The sequence below is a fragment of the Pundamilia nyererei genome, unplaced genomic scaffold (assembly GCF_000239375.1).
Source record: "Pundamilia nyererei isolate P.nyererei 1_Seehausen unplaced genomic scaffold, PunNye1.0 scaffold00015, whole genome shotgun sequence".
NCBI lineage: Eukaryota > Metazoa > Chordata > Actinopteri > Cichliformes > Cichlidae > Pundamilia > Pundamilia nyererei.
In genome coordinates, this window is record NW_005187416.1 from 146,384 (window position 1) to 168,815 (window position 22,432).

Below are 22,432 nucleotides of genomic sequence, written 5' to 3' on the forward strand. Positions count from 1 at the left end.
CCCAGCAAAACAAGTCAGCCTCCCATTACCCCGAGCAGGGGAGAGAGGAGATCAGAGAGACCCAAGAGAAGCTTTCAAGAGCAGCAAACCAGCGAGGATGATGCTCAGAAGAAACGGAAGGAAAGTTTGGGCAAAAAGGATTCACGGAGAGATGCTGACATGCTGCAAACAGTAGAAATTCGCAGCGACACACAGGTAAGGGAAATATACCTTCTTTGCTTGGGAAAATGCAGTCATTTAAATTTTAGTCTGGCCAGTCAGATTCTCAGGAAATTTGCTGCCAATGCCATTGATCACTGGAAAATTGATCTGCCTGAATTCCCAAGACAAAAGATCTAAAAAAAAAAAAGAAGGTAAAAACATACCTGAAGTCAAAATGTATCTTGAGACAGCCAGTAGGTGGCAGTATTAGTCTGTGTTTCCATGCAGACTTGTACATCTGGCAGCTGGTACAGAACATATGTCCCCTCTTGATGAATTTTAGTAATTTGGCTCTTCTTTAATTTTTCATTTAGCTCCAGCAGGTCTTTTCTTTTGTCTAATAACCTGGTTTATTGTCAAAATAGCTGTGAACCCCCCACTTTTTTTTTTTTGCTCGAGCTTTGTGTGCATCAGTATTGGTAGCATCACTATAGGTATCATCAGATTGTGCCTTCATTAAAGTTTCTCCCCCTATCTCCCTTCTCCATCTCATGATTCCTTCCTCCAACAGCCGGTGCATCTCAAGCCGCTCCATGTTCTTCAGTGCCACAGCAAACAGGACAGCTTAGAGGACTTCTCCACCCAGCTGTGGGCCTGTGCTTTCCAGCCACTGCCTGATTCTGCTGGTATTGTTTGAATACACGTTGAAAAACAGTTGCAGGGCATCTCCAAGTCAAACAAAGCTTTAAGGATTAGAAGAAAGAGATTTGAAAGTTGTTTTTTTTTTTTTGTAAATGTGGGATTAAACTCAGGCTTTTTATCTTTATTAACAGGCAACGCTGGAGGAAGTCGTTTGGTCGCTACTTGTGGAGGAGACTCTATCTGTTTGATTGACTGTGAAATGGGGATGGTGATGAAGAAGTACAAAGTTCCCGGGGAGGTATGCTCCATTTATTCGGATTAGTCTGCAGTACTTAGGCTTTAAAAACCTGAATTTTCTCTGTCTTTTGCTCAGACTCGTAGGATACTTGGTTCATAATGGCAAGAAAACAATAAAGCTGTTGCTTTCCTTTACACCAGGAGTTCTTCTCCCTGGCCTGGACTACAGTGCTGATGTCCAGAGGAGGCAATGCTTCAGCGCAGCACTGCAGCATTCTTGCAGCCGGTGGGAAGAGAGGGATAGTCAAACTGATTCATCCCAGAAACAACGTGGCCTACGGAGAGTTCAGAGCCAGCCGAAAGGCGCTGTCTGTCCTCCGATTTAACCACCAGCAGGGAAACTTCCTCTTCAGTGAGTAATTAATTACACAAACTCAAACCATAATAGCGAGTATGGATAAAAATGCGGAGTTTAAAGTTCTGACAGAGAATCAGATGGTTTGTAAATAAATCTTTTGTCAGGCTTAAACTTATAAAGAGAAAACAAATGAATAGCGAAGTGATTACCCATGTCTGTTGTAATCATTTACCATTGTTTACATATTAACCTCTGCTTCAGCTATGATCTGATGTAGTGTAATTGTCCAGTTAGGAATTATTACCACCTCTTTGAATGTTTGCTGGACTGTTTTCTGCTCATGTTTTTCTCTCTGTTAGATATATTTTTTAAGGTTTTAGGGATCTGATGCCGTTTGTAAATAGTTGGCTATGGAAAGTGACACTCCTGTCTCTATGTTCTAGTTGTATTCTTAGCTATGCCTGCTCTTAAGTCCTCACATCTCACTGACATTGCTTTAGCAATAATTTGCTCACCTGTTAGAGTAGTGGGCTTTACATAGTTTGATTTGCTCTTGTTTAAAGTGGGTTACTTGTAAAGTAACACCGCCTCAACTTCTGTCTTGTAGCGGGATCGTACGACAACAAGATCTTGATGTGGGATATCGGCGGGGTGGACAGCCAGTACAACTTCAAAGTTGTGTGAGTCTTTCTGCCAGGAAAAGTGTTTGCGATGCAATTTCTTTAGCAGATCACATCTGTTGTACTGAATTTTCTAAAATATATAATTGTTCATCAATAATACATTTTTAAATATATTTTTTATGTTTTTTCAAACTGCTACCATTGACATTAAGATGAAAGGTTCAGACTGTGATGTTGAAAATTTGCTGTTTGACCCTCCAGTCAGCTGCTGGTATTGGAAATCGGTACCACCCCTCTGCACATCTGCTTGCCCCCCACTGCTCCCAGTGCACACCTACTGACTGCCTGTGAGGACGGCTTGCACTGCTACAACACACAGCTCGGTGCCAACAACACCAGTAAGAGGTGAGATTTGAATCTCTCCCAGTCTACCTTTTATTCTGGTGACAGTCAGTGACCTAGACTATACTGACTCACTATATCTGTTCACTGATGTTTTAATGAGAAAACTATGAATACATATGTGGCCCACCCAGAAACAATTACAGTGTTTTTGTTTTTATCTCCTTGGTAGGTCAAAAGAAATGGAGATAACTTTCCCCATATACAAGAAGGAAGACAAAGACCATGACTACCACACGGTGGACGGCCTGAGTTTTCTTAATGATGACATAGTGGGTAAGTATACCACAATACCACTGTAGTTTTATTTACAGTGCCTTTAAACACATGCCACTCTGAGCTGGAAACATTGACTCATGCTGGATATAATTAGACCTTTCAGCGATGCTCGGCGTTGGCAGTCAGTCCAGGTTGGTCCTGACTTCATTTAAGTTTGAGGATCTGACTCTGGCACTCTGTAGTGTCATAGTCTCACTGTACAATATCAATCGCCTTGAGGTGACTTCTGTTGTAAATTGGTGCTACATAAATAAAATTGTCTTTTTTTCCCTAATCTTTTGCGCGCTCTGTCAATTATGATAGCATCCAAGAACTACCTGTATGGTTGCATCTACCTGTGGAGCTGGAGCAGGACCAAGGTTCAGCGGCCTGACAAGAAGAGCAAAGCAGTGCGTGCTGTGGTTCTGGCTGAGCTGCAGTGGACCAACACTCAGATTCCCTACCTGGCTCTCAACACCTGTCCTGGTAAGTTCACCTCATCTCGTCAGTTCTGATGCATTTAACATTCAGTCATCATTTCAGGTCATCATCAGTGTAGACAAAGGCAGTAAGCTCATTAACTGCCATCTTCCGGTCACCACAGATATTTTGGGAGCTGGGACACAGAAGGACAGTCCAGACTGGGTCTGAAGCCACTCCATAGTTGCCCTGACTGTCGGCTTTACCGTAGAACTGGATGTTTTCACTTTACAATCTAAATTACGTTCCAGGGTTATGATTTTAACCCTCCAGATTGTGGTGAATCAGATAAATAAAACATTCTAAAGCACAAATAGATGAGTGCACACCTCCACCGAAGCCACACACTCAGACCTGCAGCTCTGAAACAACAGAGAGGACAGCTGATGTAACTCAATCACTCTATGCTGTGAACTAATTTAGAAGATCTTGAAATGCAGACAGCTAATGACCTGAAGGACTTTAAAGGTCATTTAAAGGTTCCTGGTAGTAACTTGTGAAAAACTACTTTAGTGCTTAGACCAAGAACATCACAGATACTCACCACGTGTACTTTTCTGTGTTCTCATTCCTATCATTAGGTCAAGCCTACATGGTGTGCGGTGATGACAAAGGCAAGATATGGACATACCACATCCCCAACCTCCAGAAAAACAGCTTCCACACTGGGAAACCCATACTGCCCACTGAGGTATCTGTAATCTCAGACAGTAGCTTTCTCTTACGATTCTTGTTTAGAGAAATATCGATTGTTTTTTTGTTCTTTTTTTTTTCTAAAAACGAGTCTATTAAATTAGTCTGGGAGGTAGTTGCAGTCAGACAAAACAAACTCTCAGATTAGTGAACGTTATCCTAATCATCGTTGTCCTTGTTTTTGCTCTCTTTTACTTTTATGTCTTATTAAAGTTGTTTCACAATCTTAGCTCTGAAAAGTGAAAACACATGGAGCTTCATCCGCCCACTTGTTTGTTTTCCAGCTGGATTTCTGGTGATGTCACAACATACCCAGATCTCAGCACTGGGCTGAAACATTGTCCTTCATGTGTGAATCCACTGAAGTCCCGTAAAGAGAGTTTTTTTTGTCTTGCACTCACAAGACATTTAAATTTGCAGAAGCAGTTAACTGTGTTGTTCCTAGAGAAATACACGTGCACAGGAATGCACACAGGAAGCTTACAATAGATAAACACGGGCCATTCAAGTATTATTTTAGCTTCAGCATAATTTCCTCAGATTTTGTCTGCATCTCTGATAACAGATGTGTGCAACCACCATAAATATGAGAGATCTGAGCTGTGTAGTTGATTTTTGTTTCATTTTGGAAGATTACACAATGACCAGCTCCCACATATAAACACAGGATTATCGTGCACAGGAGTGCCTGTGCAGGCCATTAAGATAACGTAAAGGATGGAGACATTTTAAACCTACATTTCAATGAAATAAATGTCACTCTCCATCTTCACTCTTTAAAGAGAGCTCAGTTTGCTTGCCTCTTTCCGCCTGCACATGAAATGTAAAGACTAGTGATTTGAGACTTCCGAAGCTTCACGTCGGCCACGTGTAATGAGACTAAACTTCAGATGCATTTCACTTTTCTCTCCACTCAGCACTAACATGTTGTTTGTTTTTGGCAGGTGTTGGAGTGGCCGACCCCAGTTAAGAACGGCCACGGCAAGGTAGAAGGCCCCTCCATCAACAGCGTAGCCATGGACCCTGAGCTATGCTATCTAGTTGCCCTTAGTGACAAGAATATGGTGATAGTGTGGAAGAGAGAGGAGTCGCCCTGAGCAACCATAGACTGCACAGCCATAAAGAATCTGAGTGGTGCCCCATTACTGAAAATGTGCACATTCATAATTTGCGAGTGTCGATGCTACATCAGCATCTAAAAGCATCACAGACTGAAGAACAAAAGAACTTTTTACTTTACTTTTTTTTACACAATAATGTATTATGTGGAGTTTAAACATAAAACTGTAATTTTCAGATGTTTTTATTTTTACTTAAAGTTGCTGCTGTTATGAGTTATAGGCGATCATAGCTAGGTGACTTTGACTGTGACAGAATTATCCGTTGATTTGTCCAGAATGGACAGAAACGGCTCCATTTAGATCTACATGGTTACAATAATCAACCGTGGACTTCAAAATTCAGCTGATGACTGGATTTGTTTTCTTGTTTCTACTCCCTGGAACAGTTTCACAGTTTGGATGTGCAAACTTCAGTGTAAAAGTACAAGCGAGCCCAACGTTAACAAAGCCATTTAGCTGGTTTAAGTTTAACTTGAATTAGTTAAAGCTTTGTTAAACTTTTTTTTAGCAGATCTGTGTGTAATGTCAGAACGGTCACGAGTTCGTGTCAAAGAATTATTCCTAACTTTAATGATGTGTTGTGGTAAGGTCTCACCCCTCCATCACCCTTGTTTCCACCAGTAAGGACCTGGTTTTTGCAGAAAAAGCAGTCCTAGCACACAGCAGATTGTGACTCCACATAATAAGACTGCTCAGTGTCTGCAGGATGTTTTAAGGGCTACGGTTTATCCACATTTTCACTGTAACAAACTTCATGTTTCACATTAAATTGGTTCATTCAGATTTAAGCCGGCAGAGTCTGCGGCTCGTTTCTTTTTTTGAAATATATGCTTTGTTGATAAGTATAGTTTTTGAATGTGAATGATTGAGGCTTTTATTTTCCCGTGCTACTTTTTAATGATCAGATAACACTGAAGAGTGAAACTGCTGAAAACATTTACTTTTCTGAATACTTCTCATGTCGGTGTGCTTATTGTGTTTTTATGCTTTAAAGCAGAAAGTGAACTGTTTTTCTATTTAATTAAAGAAGTTTTTAGCTTGCTTCTAACTGCTTTTGGCTTTTAAGTGTATTCTGTTGTTGAATCAAATGTCTGAATTCTTAAGAAGTACAGCAAAGATGTAAACAGGTTGTTCTGTTGTACCTGGTATTGACTATTCTCATTTTAACCACTTGGTGGCTGGCATGATTGTTTGGAAGGAATTTACTTGAAGGGTGCTTGCTACCCACTGTGCCCAGTAATGTATATGCTTAAAAAACAAACAATAAAAACAGAAGATTTCATTACAGAATCATATGTTTGGAAAAGGGGTTCAAAAATTAGATGAAAAGAACCACTCAGCTTATTTTACTGGGAGTACTTTGGTGCTACAAGGAAGAATGGATTCAATTACACAAATGATTTCCAGGAGTAAACATTGAAGTATTTGTAAAAGACAAAGATGAAAAGAAGAATGCTTCAAGAAGAAAATGTTCCAAAACTATGAAAAATCTACAATGGACCAGCTCAGAAAGTGTAAGATGAAGGTTTTAACGTGACTCTCCCGGTCCACAAACCTAAACAATAATAGGAAATCTCCTAAAGGTGTTCTGAGACTCCTGGGAACCCAAGACTTTGGCAGGGATGGCTGTAAATTCTCTACACAAGAATCAAAAGACTTGCTGCTACAAAAAAAAACTTCCCCAAACAAGTTTTACTGAGCAGGTTATCCAACCATGCAGGATGTCCAAACTTTTACCTCAGACTTTTGTCCTGTTTTGTCTTCATAGGTCAGCAGAGTCCCTTTGTTAACAGTTTAGAAAGAATGCACTCTTGTATTAATTCAACCACACTTCATGTAAGGCTATATGAGTGCAAAACAAGACTGAGTCTTTCTCTTCACCTTCAGTGTTTCTGCCCTAGTCATCTTCCTAACATTGAAATATAGCAGGTATTAAGAAGTGCCCTCTCACCAGTGGTTTGAAAAAAATCTACACAATGATGACACATCATTCTTTATTATTCATCATTTCATTTTCTAACACCTATCCTGTGACACCTATTTTCGGCCCTCCTTCTGTTAGGACATGCCTGGAAAACTCATTTGGGACTCCCTCCCAAATTACTTATTAACTCCTCACCCTATCTCTAAGGAAGAAGCGATCTACCGTTTGGAGGAAGCTATTTTCTGGGATCTATGTATCCTAAGATCCCAGGGTTGTCAGGGGGCTTTTGCCTTTGGTAGGGTCTCCCAAGGCAAATCCTGGATGAGGGCACCATGAAAGATTAAAAAAAAAATGAAGGGACCTGTTTACTCTGGATTAGGGTTAGGGGGTTAGGGTTACTGGAGTTGCACTCTTGGGCCGGGTCTGGGGAAGGAGTTTAAGGGACAGGGTCTTCTGTGGGCTCACCACATACAGGATCCCCCATGAGGATTGGGTTCAAAGTGTGTTGGGTGGCAGTAAAAGGCAAGAGGCTGGGCGGTTCAATCCGTGGTTCTTGGGGCGGATTATTGGGACATTCTCTATCATTATTTACATTTATTTAACAGGAAGTGAAACTTGTGGGATTTGCATTTTTCACTTCTTAACAGGCACACAGCAAACACTAACTGCAGGTCCCTGAACCACGTTTTGTTTTTTTCAACAAACAGGAAAAATCCTAAGTAGCAAAAGGCATTCTAATTAATGGTCCTGAGCTCGTTTCTACCTGCATAAACGATTCACAAGTAACATACATGTTAAAATGTCCCCTTCAGCCTCAAGTCGGCCAATAAAACTTATGACTGGTGCAATTTGACAACCGGCTGTTCCTGCTTTGCCTCCAGTACAGTACAGTACAAAACAGTACATTGGGGGGGGGGGGGCTTTGCAGACTCTGGGCTCCGGGGTGTTGTTGATGCTGCTTCGCTCCGCCTCTGGTGGACTGATTGGCTGAGCTGTCATGTCGTTCCCCCAGCTCTCTTCCCCACTGGCCAATGCGCACAAAGCCCTCTCTGCACCCTCAACGCAACTGTATTCAGAGATACGTGCCTTTGTGCTCTAGTACGACGCGACCCAGGGCAGCCCTGTTCGCACACACAGCTCATCTCCAGATGCGTCTGGCCCTGGCGGGTGTAGCGGCTGAGATGCTGAGCGGCGCAGCCAGCAGAGCTAGGCCGAGGCTCGGCACCTTCTTGCTGGCCCCCGCCACCAAAACAGTGCCGCCGCTGGCAGGCACGGGGAGCCAGAGATTTCGGTCAACGTCCTCGATGCAGGGATATTCAGAGATGGCGCGAGAGCGGTCGAAGACTGTCACGTCGTTTTATAACCAGTCTGCAATAGATTCTTCTGCAGAAAAGGTAATAAATGTGACGGGTTCCCGGTCTTTTCTCCTGAAAAGGTCTCAGAACTCTTGGGTAACTAAGCTAGCTGTAGCTAGCTGCGGCTGGGTTGTGCTACGTTCAGGGGCAGGTGGAAAAACAGTGACATGCTGCTACTTAAAAGAGCAGTGCTTTAGCCTTCAGAACTAATGTTTTGTCAGTTAGAAGCTTAAAAACGAATTCCTTCTATAAGAGGAATAAAGCTGTCACCTACATTGCAGTGTCTGTAGTTGTAATTTGTAATTTTCCTTTAATATTTCGGAGATTCCTCTAGCAAAAGAAAAGAGCGTGCTTTGTTCTGTTATTTTGTTGTTGTTGTTGTTTTAAGTCATATAGTGTATTGAATTATAATGGTCTATTTAATAATAATAATAATTCAGTAATAATGTAAAGCGGCTGACATACCGAAGACCTGAACGCAACGCCCGGGTAAATTTATCTGCAGCCTGCTGAGCTTCTAGACAAATTATAACGTCGGTTCTTTGCTGTCGCTGATGTTTACCGGACCAGACGAGGTGCCAACGCAAAATTGTAATATTAGCTACACTATAGACATAAGACGATTGTCCAGTAACAGGAGACTTGATGGTGTAAAGTTTCAGCGATGGAGCTGAGCTGACGTTGCCCCAGTTAATGAGAAGCAAGTCTAACAATCTGTTCTGCCAATCTCTAAAATACTTTGCCTTAAAGTGAAATAAAATAAAAGAAAGAAAACACAACTCCTGAATGAATGTCGCCATGTTAACTAGTATTATTATTATTGTTATTGTTACCAATAAAAATAGCATAGATGCTTTTCTTCCTCCTGGCTCAGTTTTGTTTTGTTTTTTTGGTCACATTCTTCAGTTTTTTTTCACTTACTTACTTACTCACTTACTGGAGTGAATATAAGAAGTACTCTTACAGCAAAAAAGAGGAAGGAATTGAAATATTGAAACAAAACACTACCCAACGACAACATTTTCACTTTACGTTAGACAAATGTTATTGTTTTGTACAGTGATATCGATGCGATGGCTTAATGTTTGCATCAGTATACATAATGTAATACGACCAATCCAGCAGATTGTTGTTTCCAGTGGGTCCTACCTGCGGGTGTAGGACCCAGTGGACCTACTGTAAAGATTAGGACTGCACTGACATTACTTAACATTTAGATCCTGGAGCAATGAGTAGTGTTTTTCCACTTGTACATTCTCCACTTGTACATTCTCCACTTGTGCATGTCGGTTTAGCACTGGAGTGTCAGTGTCCTTTTGGGGTAAACACAGCTAGAGCTTATAAAACTGATGCCTGTTTGACTTAGGTGTGCCTGTTAGGCTCCATTTATCCTGGGTTCTAACTTGAGATCTGTTCCCAGATCTGTAGACCATCACCAGGCATACAGCTGTGCATTCTGCTTGTATTTACACAATGCTTTTTACTTGTGCACCTGCAAATTGCATCTTACTGTGGGGTGTGAATGAATGTTATTGACTGGACCTGCAATTTAAAGATGCATTATTCTAACAGTTACTACAGTTTTTATGTTTTTTATCACACTGTAGTATGTTTGATTTAATCAGGCTACTGCAGTGATTCAACAGGAAATCCAATCCCAAACCATGAACCATTTCTTTAGTGTTCTTGTCTTTCTAGCTAGCTCAGATTGTGCTACTGGCATCTCGCTGTGGCACCCTCAGATCCATTTTGGAGCTGATGCCACGACTTGCTCCAGCTGGTGAGCAGAGTTGGAGTGCTATAAAGTACTGGAGCACACCGTAACATTGCATGCATGCATGTGCACTGTTATAGTGCACATGCCTGTGGTTGGTGAAGTTGTGTCTCCGTTGTAAGGTTTTATAATGTGGCAAGTTTACATACATTAGTCAGTGATGACTGAGCACAGTATTAAATGTTAGACTTGCTTTACCACAGTGACTTACCTCCATCTTAGCCTCTGTAACTATCACTGTCAGACACTGACTTTATCTGAGAGATATATATCTTCCCTGTCTTTCTATCGATAATTTTTTCTTTAAATCTGATTATATTCGAATCGATATAGAGATGGAAAATAATTCTTGAAAACAAACGTACTCTTACAAGAAAGTCCAACAACGATGTCTAGGTGATGTTGAAGCTGTAATGAGCTGAACATGGTTCTCTGTTGGCAGTGCGTTAGCAGACAGGATAGCTAATTGTGGGCTGTGTGTAGAGAAGAGCGAAGTTCTAACATTTAATTGCATTTAAAATAATGAAGGGAATTAAAACAATTATCAGAACTGTGATTTAACAGTCTTAAGGCTTTGTTTTAACTAATTGAGTCAACAAAATCTACAGGCCTAGTCAGTGATAACAGGTATCACGAAGCTGGTTATCAACTTTCTCTGCAGACCAGTTTTTCTGCTTCAGGCTCTGTGTGTGCAGATATGAAGGGAGTGTTTCATGTGTTCTTTCTATTATCTACAGCACCAAAATGGACCAAATGAGAACATAATAATACACTAAGCAAATGCATCATTGTTGCTGCAAGCACATCAAAATAGCAGTGCTGTTTTGTACATCCATATCCTGCCTTCGACATTAGGCTTGGCCTCACGAGAGGAAATAAAACACACAGTCATGCAACGAGCGTATAACAAGCTGAGTTTTAGATGTTTTGCTCCGAGCACTTTTGCAGTTTTTTCAAAGTGCCCAGAGCTTTTAGTCTCAGGAACCTTTCTTTCACGACCAGGCAAATAAGTTCACAGACAAAAAAAGTTGCTAATGTTTTTACATGTGTGACTTTTTAGAAATGTAGTGATTGGATAAAGACAGCTGTCTTTTCTGCTTTCACAGCTCCAGGTGTCTGTGTCTGGGTAGACTTAACCGCCATCAAACAATCACAAAGTAATGCTTTAGTTTTCTGAGTTACTGCAGTTTGGAAGGCCAGATTATGGACTTTCTGAATATAAATTATATACTGCAGTGAAAACGTTTCGTTATGTTCTGCTCGTCACCTGGACCAGAGTGTACAGCTAAGACAAGTATGGAGTGTCCTTCAGTGTCCCAGCTAAAAATCTGCATGAACTGCCTGAAGGACTTTATCTGTCACAGGCTAAGCAGCCAGTCATTTATGTGGATAACAATCATGTGTGTTTTTACGGCTGCACACTTCACTTGAAACTAAAACACAATCTCAACCCTACTGTTATGAATGTGTGTGTAATTTTATGTGCCGCTTTCTCCCTAGGCCTCTGTTCGACTGACTTTAGCAACCCTGTTGTATTCTGGGAAGTCTGCCGATGGACACCACATCTTGGTAAATATTTCAGCCGTGCTGGGATTTCTGTAAAGTGTAACAATAATGAGACTTCTGAGACTCTTCACTGTTATTTCTGTGTGTTTCTACGCTCACAGAGCAGTGCCAAGTACCTCCACAAGGAGCTGCCTGTACGAATCGCTCATCGCATCAAGGGTTTCCGTAGTTTGCCCTTCATTATTGGCTGCAACCCCACGATTCTGCAAGTGGTAAGCGCACAGCTCTCCAGACACACCCAAATACAGTTTACAGATTGCTGAGCTATACAGGAAGTGGGCCCTGTAACTGATTATATAAATAGAAAGTAACAATACTGCGCAGGAAAGTCTTGACTGAAAGCGCTCTTAAGATGCTCCCTGTCCACTCCCGTCAGAGTGGACAGGGAGGTATGGCTGTGCATTAAGAGGTACAGCAGGTTTATGGTTCAATACCAAGCTGAGATACGACTGCAAGAACTGAAAGGAGGGGTTTTATTTATACACATAATGGCGACATCAAACAACCTGTAGACTCTTTATGGGATATCCATATCCTGTAAACATGGGTCATACCAGGAATGTTGTACCGTTCTGTTTTTTTATTAAAATAAAGAGCATCAATGGCTGACGCAGGAGCTGCAGCTTGTGATTTGAAAGCACATGTTTGTATTCAGGTTTGTGGTAAAACTGTCCTGGGTACTATTAATGCTGAACAATAAATGCAGGTTTTGTTTTCTGCCACCCAGATGTTGTTTTTCAGGAAGAGCATTGCATATTACCGCAACAAATTGCACATTTGACATTTTTAGGTGGAAGTTCCCATATTTGGACAAAGTGATGGGGTTTTAAGTTATCATCTGATTTTATTTTTTGTTTTGTTTTTTTTTAGGAAGCTTGGTTTGCAATACGCATCATAAACATGCTTATAAACACATAAGTGGTGCTTAGTAACAGACAAATACACAAAACTGAAGCACAGGCTGCCTGGATGGTCATTATCAGAAAGCTTGTCTTATTATTTGTCATTAAAAAAAACTTCAGAAGGCACCAACACTGCAAACACAGTGGAGAGGTTCAGTTCACTTATTTGAGTTAGCAGAGGTGAGCGCAGGCAGTAAGGTGTCAGCACACCTGTCAGTCTAAGCTGCCGTTCCCTTAACGGTTAGCTTCAACAGTATCCAAATGTAGGAAGCAGAAAAAAGTCCCACAAAACATTATTTTATTTTCTGGATGCTTTCCGGGGCTGTTTAGTTGGTCATTTTAACACAGGAGTCTATGGAGATTGATCCACTTTCAGAAACAACCTCATGTGGCCATTCGAGGAGCCTTTTGGCACTTAATTGTGGTTTGTTTTCCTGCCACTTTCCACTTTCCTGCCAGCTGTCGCAACTACTTTGGAATGATTTTCTGGCACCAAATGCAAAATATTTTGAAACAATGCAATTTCTCAGATTTTGTAATATTTACCATTGTACTATTTTTAAATCATAAATAAGGTTTAAATGACATCAAAAACACAGTTTTATTTAAGTTTCTGACAGTCTTCCAAACTTTTTGCAGGCAAGGTTGTTTTTGATTAACTGTAACGACATCAGTGCCACACCTTGTCCAGTAAATAATTTTGATACTGTTATTTCACACATGACTTAGGCCTGTCATATCAATAACTCATACTTAATGACTATGCTGTCATTCTCTACTTTCCTAATTTTTCATGGGAAATGTTTCTTCCAGCAGAAACTGTCCACATCAGCAGGATTCTGATCTTGCAAGGCTGTTTATTTTTTCAGATGTAAATTCAGACAGAGGCCCTTTAAAGCTCCTTTATACAGAGATCTCAAAAACTTAACGAGAAAAATACGCATGTGTCTGGATATAACAGACTCTTTGACACCAAAAGAATTGTTGTTGTCATTGTTCCCGCTGAGCCTTTAATTCCCCTGCAAGCACTTTGAGTATTTCGCTGCCTCTGCATGTCTCGTTGCTGGTGAACTTTCACCCAGATTCCTTCCTTTTCTGGTATCACGGAACCGCTCTGTGTCGATTACATAAAGCAAAAGCTCCTTTTCTGTGCCACTACTTGTGATGTCGGAGTGACTGTACCTTCACTGTTTAGCTCTTTGATCAGAAGTGAAATAATTGCTGGAACTGATTTTAACTCTCCAACTTTTGCACATCAAGATGATCAGATGGATTTTAATAAGCCAGTCTAGTCATTTATGCAGAATTCTGATTCAGAGAAATTGCTCAACTCTGCAAGTAACAGAAAACTCATCCCACTGATACTTGGTGAAAGTTGCCACATGTAAGCCTCACGTGGACTTCTCAGTAACACAGTGAGGCCCAGTCAGGGGGGACAGTGCTTGTGGTGTGATGTTTTCTGGCTGAGTGAACGATCACAGAGAAATCGGTCTAACCATAGCCCGCATCTCTCTTCTTTTCTCACAGCATGAACTGTATATCAGAGCCTATCACATGCTCAGTGACTTTCCAGAGGTGAGTGCCCGACCCACTCAAACACGAACAGTAAACACACACGCGCACAAACACGGGTCACAAGTTCAAGTTTTATTTCTCAGGGAGTGGGTTTGCTCATGAGCAAAAACAGGAAGTGTGAACCTTTTTCCTGTCGAGGCGTGTGACGAATCTGCCCGCAGCCGCTTTAGGATTGGCTCATTTGAGTAGTAAACAAGCCGTGACTCTGTTATTAAAACTAATGAAACATTAGCCGTATGCATTGTTCGAGTCAATAAAAATCTGTTTCTCGCCAATCATTCTGTTTGGCATTGAAAGGCCGTAGAGGGAAGGTTAGTGGATAACTCTTCTCTGCTATCGAGTTTAGGATTTGTAGCTTTTCTACGACACTGATTATCGTTTGTATTTATTTGTGTACTGTCAGGGCTATAACACGTGTTCCATCACAGTCATCCTTGCTTGCTAGATGTAATGCATTTCCTGGGTTATCAGTGCCAAACTGTCTCACTGACTGCTGCATGCAGTAGCAAAGTGATCATTGTGTTCTGTTCTTTTTAGGTCTGGACAAAGCAGACGAGTACACCCAGTTGCTCAGTGTGTTCGCACATGTATGATTGGAGATTTCAAACTGGCTGAACATGTTTTCCTCTGTGTTAATGTAAACACTTAAATCTGATAAGTAACCCTAACATTGTCAGGTTAAGAAAAAACAACACCTATTTCAGTGCCTATAAAGGTGTGTGCCTTCTTTATGGAGCGTTGCAACACTGCACTGTGCTGAGACTTTCAGACTCCTCTTCTTCTCTTGTATAAACACATTTCTAAAGAGATGAGGCAGACGCAAGGTTAGCTAAAAATAAAAGGTCCCTAGATTTAAGAGGAAACTACAGAGACAAAGGATCAGATAATGTGACTCTGGGTTGGAGTCACCTATACTACAATAGCTCTCAGGGGAAATCATAGTGTCTAAAAACATCTCTGTGCTACAGAGGCAGGTCACGCTCACCCCGCTTTTATCTGTATGCCTGAAACCTGCTTTGCTTTTACATTTGAATTCTCTCATTGGTGGCTTTAAAATGACAGCGGTTTGCACAGAATTGCTCGACTGATTCTCAGTCACTGGTCCTGTGCATTCTTTATTTATTTCTCAATACACCATTTATGGAGTTAAACAACCGTTAATGTGAAGCTCTAGTCGTGAAAGAAACGGACAATTTCATAAATGGAAGCAGCGTTTCTGTGAAAGAAGAAAAAAAAATCTCTGTGCAGTAGAAGTGTTGAGTATGAGGCCGTTGCTGCACTGAAGCTGACTCTATCAGTGCAGCAGGTAAACATGAAGCGTTGAGTCATTCAAGCCAGAATAAATATAAAATCCAAAATAATTCAAAGGCTCTTCTTAGAGCAGGCTGTTTCTTTAAACGTCGGGTTTCTCGGGTTTAGTATGAAGCATCTCTGTTTGCAGATCAAGGATCAGGACGTGGAGGCTCGTTTCTGCAAACTAGTGCGGCAGCTGCTGGACGACCACAAGGATGTGGTCACAATGCTGGCACAGGGCTTCAGGGAGTGTCGCAGACACATCCAGGTACAGAGATACTAAGACTGACCTGATTCACCATTTGCGGGAAATGACTCCTTACTAAAACAACTTACTCTCGGTCTGCACAGGTTAGGTTATTAATGTCAGTTTGTTTTTTATTCAGTTTAATTAAACACTATTTTATTATTTGGAAAGACTATTTAAGGCTTTCTCAGCTAACAATGATGTGTTTTCTTAAGAAAGCTGCTGATCTGCCTTTAACTCTTCACTCCTTAAAGCTTTCAGAGAGTCACCCTTGAGGCTCTTTTTGTCATATTTCAGGCCTGCTTACAGAACTAAATTACTGGGGCTGCATTAGAAGTTAGTGAGGGCGGTCTTTGCATTTGCAGCTACACGGGAAAAACCTGGAAACTTTTCTAATGGTCATTAAATCACATCTTTATGTCAGAACCTTTATGGGAGGTAGAGCTAAAATAAAACATTTGCTGTGATTCACCAAAAGCTGTTAGAGTTGATAAGTTAGTTTCAACTGTGAAGTTTCAGTTGCTTTTTTTAATTTGCTGTCACAGGATGAGAGGGTTATCCGCAACTTCCTGGATACAACGCTGTGCTCTCGTTTGGGAATACGAATGCTGGCCACGCACCATCTCGCCCTTCATGAAGATAATGTACGTGCAACTGTTATTCAAAGGATTTGAAAACCTCTGAACGGTGACGGTTATCCAGAGCAAATCATGCGGTAACTGTTAAGGGGAAAGGTGATAGTTGTCCAGCTTTTCTGCAAACCTGGGATTAATGTTGGGTTGGGACAACAGGATCCTGTCAAATAGAAGTTGCTGGTTTCATGATGTTTACCTTCAGCTACAAGGAAGCATAAAATACGTCTTGTTTGTTTTGGCAGCTAGCTATTTAAGTAAACGCTATTGTGTAATTAAACCAACAGTATTGATTAATCAGAGGTGTTTTAGTTATTTTGTGAAATACTTTTTAGACTTGACTAAAAAGAATGTTTGTTTTTTTTTTTGTTCATTTCAGCCTGATTTTGTTGGGATCATATGCAGACGTCTCTCACCCAAAAAGATCATCGAGAAGTGGGTGGATTTTGCCAGGTGAGTGTTTGGTGGGGATTAGTTTATCTCACCTTTTGGTGACTTTCTCCCTGTGCTGACAGAGTTCATCAGATAACCTTTCAGAAACGGCATGTGGAGCTGTGAATGGGCTCTCATTCTTGTTTGTCTTTGGTAATCTAATCAAATGACCTTTTATAGACTTGTTTTAACCAAGTTCAAAGGAAGTTTGCAAAGAAACAATCAGAGATACAGCGTGTTCTCTGTCGTTACAGTTTAACATTTGTATGAATGAAATTGGACTTCCATTTAATGAACTGTATGAACTGTAATTGTCATCCAGCAGCATTAGAAGGTCCACTGCTTTGGTTTCTAATCCCACGCAGACAAAACTAACACCTTTCCCATAACTGTGAGGTTTACTTAGTGCTTTGTCCATGGTAACACCCTACACTACGTGTGGCTCCTCCTCCTTTTTTTTAATCAGGTAAAAAAGTCATTAATACTTTTTAGAAAAGTGTCATGAAACAGTTTCATTTCACTCGTTGTGTGGAGGCAGAGAATTTGTATATATTTTTGACCTTGTAGTCTTCAATATTATGAGAAATGTTCTTGGTGTTTGATAGACGTCTCTGCGAGCACCAGTACGGTAACTCGCCCAGGGTGAGGATCAACGGACACGTAGCAGCTCACTTCCCGTTCATCCCTCTGCCTCTGGATTACATCCTGCCAGAGCTCCTCAAGAACGCCATGAGGTAAACTAACCACTCACTCACCCACGGAGATGTCCACTGACCTCAAATCAGCTTATGTTAAATAAAGTTATATTGAATGATTTGGCTGGGGTTTTTTTTTTTTTTTGTCTGACAGTGAAAAACTATGTGAATCAGTAAAATAATAGATGAGCAATAATGTGATGGCAATAAAGGATCATTGAGGGAGAGCAGTGAAGATTTTAGTTGGTGCTGTTTGACTGGTGTGAGTGAGCCCTGGAGCTGGCTTAATGTTGGCACCAGTGTAGCTGTTGCTAATGGTTTCCAGGGCAACAGCGGGAGAGAAGGGGTGCAGTTTGGAAAATGACTGGCTCTTTTGATGTAGCTTTTAACGAGTGTAGAGAATGTTGTTGATTTCAGCTTGGACATAGAAGCCAAGTCCAAGTCGGTGTGCACACAGGTCCTTTTAAAAAAATTTTTACTGGGCTATTGGACCAGCATTTAGAAAGATTATTGTGTGTCATCCACCTGGAAAAATTGAGATTTTCATGTGTCACAACAGTGGCTCTGGCACAATTTAATTTAGTATTATGCACAAGAAGAACATGTTTGCAACAGAATCTTCACTGTTCGCTCAAAAGCCTGAAAAAGTATGTAGTTTAGACTACACATCTGCTTTTTAGCACACAACTTAAATTTAAAAGTGGATTGCATCAGTTAATCAATTAAATGAGCTGAATACTTGCTCTTGCCTCCTCTGATTGACAGACTGTGGAAAAACAAAAGTATTATTAAAAAGATATTTTTTTGCATAGTGGATTGTTATTAAATGGGAGTACAGTTGTCACATCGATCTTCAATTTGCATCTTCAGGGCCACCATGGAGAGCCATCTGGACACCCCATACAATCTCCCCGATGTGGTTATCACCATCGCTAATAACGACATAGATTTTGTCATCAGGTGAGTGCCAGAATTGTAATCCAGGTGTGTCCTGAGCCTCTGAGCAGGTTTACCTGTCCAGGCATGGTGACCAAATACCCAAACCAGCCCAGTTGATTTCTTTTAACGTGTAGGACCAATAATTTGTACTTCCTTTGCAAATCTGTGCGCTCCTCACTGCTGCAGGGGAGACTTCCTGTAACAGAAGGTATCGTTACAAGTTTTTGTTGCCATTTCTTTCTAATTCAGGATTTCAGATCGCGGCGGCGGTATCCCTCACAATATCATAGACAAGGTGATGGACTACCACTTCAGCACAGCTGAGGAGAGTGCACAGGATCCCCGCATGAGCAACCTCTTCAACAACATCACCAACAGTGGGAATCAGTCTAACCCTATGCATGGGTAAGCTCTTTACTGATGCACTTCTGTTTGTGTCCGAGATAAGAGAGGAGTATTGATTTTATCCAGTCTCAATGATTCCAGTAGGCTTCTTTATGAGCCAGTAAAAGCTCTGATGGCTGCCTGTATTTACCTGCAGCTTAATGTTTCACCTACAGTAAATCACTTTCAGCCTGGTGTGATTCTGTCACTTCACGTAATCACCTTAAACCTGTTGCCTGTGTGTTGTACAGGTTTGGCTTCGGCCTACCCACGTCTAGGGCCTATGCGGAGTACCTCGGTGGCTCTCTGTCTATTCAGTCTATGCAGGGCATTGGCACTGATGTTTATCTGCGTCTGCGCCATATTGATGGCAAAGGAGAGAGCTTCAGGGTGTAACGTTCCCCATGTCAGTAATCCATGTAGACACCAGCCAGGAAATCAGGCCGTGCAGGAGTGCAGAGGGTTTCCCACGACGAAGGCTGGTGAGGACGAGGACGAAAAGTGTTTTTCAGAAAGCTCCTAAATTCACTAACCCACTACTTGTTCTTTAGTTTGTCTTTTTTGCCTTAGACTGATTATAAGCTATGTTACCTGTCAAGGTGATGATTTCTGTTGTTTTTCCTTTTGTGTTCTTTTTGTTTTGTACCCTGTGGCATGTTGTATTGAAGTTTGAGGGGCGGGGCGGGTAATGAACTTTGAATGTGTAGGTTATCGGGACAAACTGTGCATGATAATTGATATTATTGATGACGATGATTATGAGAGACAGAGGAAAGCAAGAAAGAAGAGCTTCAATTTTAAAGAAGTTCACGATGAAGTTACATATCTCATAGCCTCAAAGTAGAAATTTCGATGATAAATGTTTCAAGTGGAACTATTGAGACACTCCAGCAGCCCTGTCAAAATCTCCTCAAAGTTATCAATGCTGCTCATGTGTTAAATTACCAAATCCTCCCAGCGTGTCATTGACTGCAAGGGGAAACGTTGGTAGAAGCAGTATACATGCTTCGCTTAATTATCCTCATCTTAAAGCTCATGCGCTCTCCTCAAACACCGCTTTCTTCTTCTGCTGTACAGCTGTGGCTCTTAAAAACAGAAGAAACTGCCAAAAACACCAAATGCTCATTAACACATTTCTGTCTTCTGTTCTGATGAGCGTCTTTGTCGAGCAGCGTCTTTGCAGAGCTTTTGAACGGGGAAGTCGACCGAGATGTTCAGCTGCCTTACGCGTGACACTAGTCCTTTAACTGCATGCTGAGTTCTTTTGTTTTCTTTGTGGTACTTACCTTTATTGGGTCACACAGACACACACCATGTCAGAACGTTTCACTAGTAATGAATAGATTTCCTGTTGTAATGCTCAGTGCAGATCATAGCAGGCTTTAACATTGTAACAACTTTCAAAGTAACAATATACCAGAGAAGTATTGTCTGATATACGCTTCATTATTCGTTATTTGACTGTTTTCTCACAGTTTTTCTTTAGGAAGGTGTATATTTTCTTTTTAAAACAAGGCTTTGCAGAAGGTCCCATTTAATTTCACAGCATCAGTAGACAAAGGAGTTTCTCCACCGTTAGCCAAGTTTGCTGGTCTTCTATTAGGTATAGATCACTGCTTGATTATGTCATTATTGTGAATGGCCAAACTTGTAAGTAGGACACACTTTATGTGTGTGTATAGTCAGTGTGATTGTCAATTTGGTGGATGAAAAAGTAGCACCAGTACCCTACAGGTGGGTTCAAAGCTTCCGGCTTCCTCCCACAGTCTAAAGGCGTACATGTTAGGGTGATTGGTGACACAAAATTGTCCGTCTCTCTGTGTTTGCCCTGCGATAGGCTGGGGCTCCAGAAAATAGATGCATAGATGGACCGATGAAAAACAGAATGTGTTTGAGAAAATAATGAGATAACCATGTTGTGATCTCAGTATTTGTACAAGAAAATCACAGCAGCATCTGTACGGACACTGTTGGGAGTAGAAAAAAAAAATCGAGCAGAGTCAGGTGTTGAAAAAGTTGCGATATATGAGTTAACACAAACACTCCTTGCAGTTTGTTGAACATTCCCCAGTGGGCCCCAGCTCCAACAGATCAATCAGAATGCTACACCTCTTCTGTTTGATCCGTGGGCTTGTTATTGCATTAACTTTTTTTGTTTCATTTGAAAGGGCATTAGAAATCTTAGGATGTTATCTGCAAGATGTAACATCTCTAAATTTTTAAAATCCGTCAGGTTTTTGTTTGTTTTAGTTTTTTTTTTTTAGATTTCAGTGACACTGTCTTTATCATTAGCTTGAAGTTGTGCGACATATTATTCTACAGCTGAATGCATATTACTTGTATAGACTATGAACTGGTTAGAAACAAAATGACAAAGATCTTTAAAACGTTGAGTACAGAAAGCTTCATTTCTTCTTTCCCTGAGTTTACATACAAATTAGTTCAAATGCCATTTTAAACCTGTGAGACATTGTGAACGTATTCTTTTGCCTTCAGAATCTATTTAATTTTGTAAAGGCTGGTATTTATTTTGACATTTTGTGAAGCAAAAACAGCCCCCTATGATTAACTGTTTAAAGGTCAGAGAGGGTATACTGTCTGTACCTGTATTCTTGATGAAGCCTTCTACATGTTTTTATTACTGATTTGACAGTCTTGAAGTTCTTGTATATACTTTAGCGTATACACGTTAAGGCGAGGGAGCATAAACAATCATAGCTTCAAAAAATGCAGGTGAACATTTGAGGTTTGTATCTCCTTTTGGAAATATTACTGTAAAGAGCATTTTGAGGATTCCTCCTATTAAAAAAAAATGCTGAGAGTGGTTTTGCACATTTTGAATTTCACTGCCAGGCTGTAGCTTTTCATAAACATAAAATGTGCACTGTATGCCCCCTGTAGGCCACAAAAGAGAAGGGCAGACTGAAAAATACTGTTCATGGAGAGAATATCAAGTGATTTTTTTTTTCCAAGGAAGAAGAGGACATGGTAAATACAAGTTAATTTAATTGTCTAGAATTCAGATTAATTTTGCATTTTAAAATGAGGATCAGAAAAAAGTTCATTTAGAAATGATCTCCAGTACAATACCAAAATATTCAAGTCATGTTACTGAGAAAGTGTGCTTTTTTTTTTTTCTCTGACTGAAATTAGTTTCTCCCACATTTTCTGTAGATATTAAATTTCACTTTGTTGGAACTGAGAGTGAGTTTGATTTTTATTCGTTTGTTATTTTACAAATGGTCTCACCTTACCATGTTAGGTAGGATGAGAAGCTTGACGAGGAGTTTGGCATAGAGACGACATTTCTGTGCATTAAAAGGTGCTGTCATAAGGCCTCCTAGGTGAGGTATTTAGGGGATGTCATATTGAGGCAGTGCTGGAGAGACTGTATCTTTTGGCTGGCTTGGGAACACATGGGGTCACCCTGGAAGAGCGGGAGGAGGTGGCCGAGGAGAGGGTCTACTGCCCCCGCAACCTGGGCCTGGACAAGTGGCACAGAATGGATATATGGGTGTTTTGTTTTTGTGTTTTTTTTAAATTTTATTTATTTTTTATAGCTGACACAACTAATGGACGTATGTGACTGTTTAAAGCCACCATCAGTGCTCCTTTAGTTTATCAATGCTAAATCACAAACTATAGGTGAGTCAGTGTTCCCTGTGTATAAATGGTTAAAGAGTGGAGTCATAAAGAAAAATTATTATTTTTTTGTTAGCTAGACATTTGCAACATATAAGTCAAGGCAGAATACACAAA

General features: G+C 40.7%; 2 protein-coding genes across 2 annotated transcripts in view; both read left to right on the top strand.

The window, feature by feature from the left end:
• lrwd1 (leucine-rich repeats and WD repeat domain containing 1) overlaps positions 1-6,077 on the top strand; it is a 10,096-nt gene extending 4,019 nt beyond the window's left edge. Inside the window, exons 7-16 of the mRNA XM_005725478.1 lie at positions 6-195; positions 713-827; positions 975-1,081; positions 1,222-1,432; positions 1,986-2,058; positions 2,263-2,406; positions 2,576-2,679; positions 2,986-3,147; positions 3,723-3,832; positions 4,779-6,077. Coding sequence (XP_005725535.1) covers positions 6-195; positions 713-827; positions 975-1,081; positions 1,222-1,432; positions 1,986-2,058; positions 2,263-2,406; positions 2,576-2,679; positions 2,986-3,147; positions 3,723-3,832; positions 4,779-4,931 — 1,369 coding nt within the window. The 3' untranslated portion in view covers positions 4,932-6,077. The remainder of the gene's footprint in view (positions 1-5; positions 196-712; positions 828-974; positions 1,082-1,221; positions 1,433-1,985; positions 2,059-2,262; positions 2,407-2,575; positions 2,680-2,985; positions 3,148-3,722; positions 3,833-4,778) is intronic.
• A 1,772-nt stretch (positions 6,078-7,849) lies between these two features.
• On the top strand, positions 7,850-21,871 carry bckdk (branched chain ketoacid dehydrogenase kinase). The gene is made up of 11 exons (XM_005725329.2): positions 7,850-8,273; positions 11,509-11,577; positions 11,676-11,786; positions 14,004-14,051; positions 15,493-15,612; positions 16,137-16,235; positions 16,603-16,676; positions 17,261-17,389; positions 18,221-18,310; positions 18,539-18,694; positions 18,925-21,871. Exons 1-11 carry the CDS (start codon positions 7,911-7,913, stop codon positions 19,067-19,069), a joined length of 1,404 nt encoding a protein of 467 aa, XP_005725386.1. The 5' UTR covers positions 7,850-7,910; the 3' UTR covers positions 19,070-21,871.
• Positions 21,872-22,432: the final 561 nt, after the last annotated feature.

Bases quoted from the DNA above. Each gene is read 5' to 3' on its own strand.
- bckdk (XM_005725329.2), top strand. From the start codon at position 7,911: ATGCGCACAAAGCCCTCTCTGCACCCTCAACGCAACTGTATTCAGAGA. The intron at 15,613-16,136 runs GTACAGAGATAC...TTGCTGTCACAG, and splicing joins AGTGTCGCAGACACATCCAG to GATGAGAGGGTTATCCGCAA. The intron at 17,390-18,220 runs GTAAACTAACCA...TTGCATCTTCAG, and splicing joins CTCCTCAAGAACGCCATGAG to GGCCACCATGGAGAGCCATC.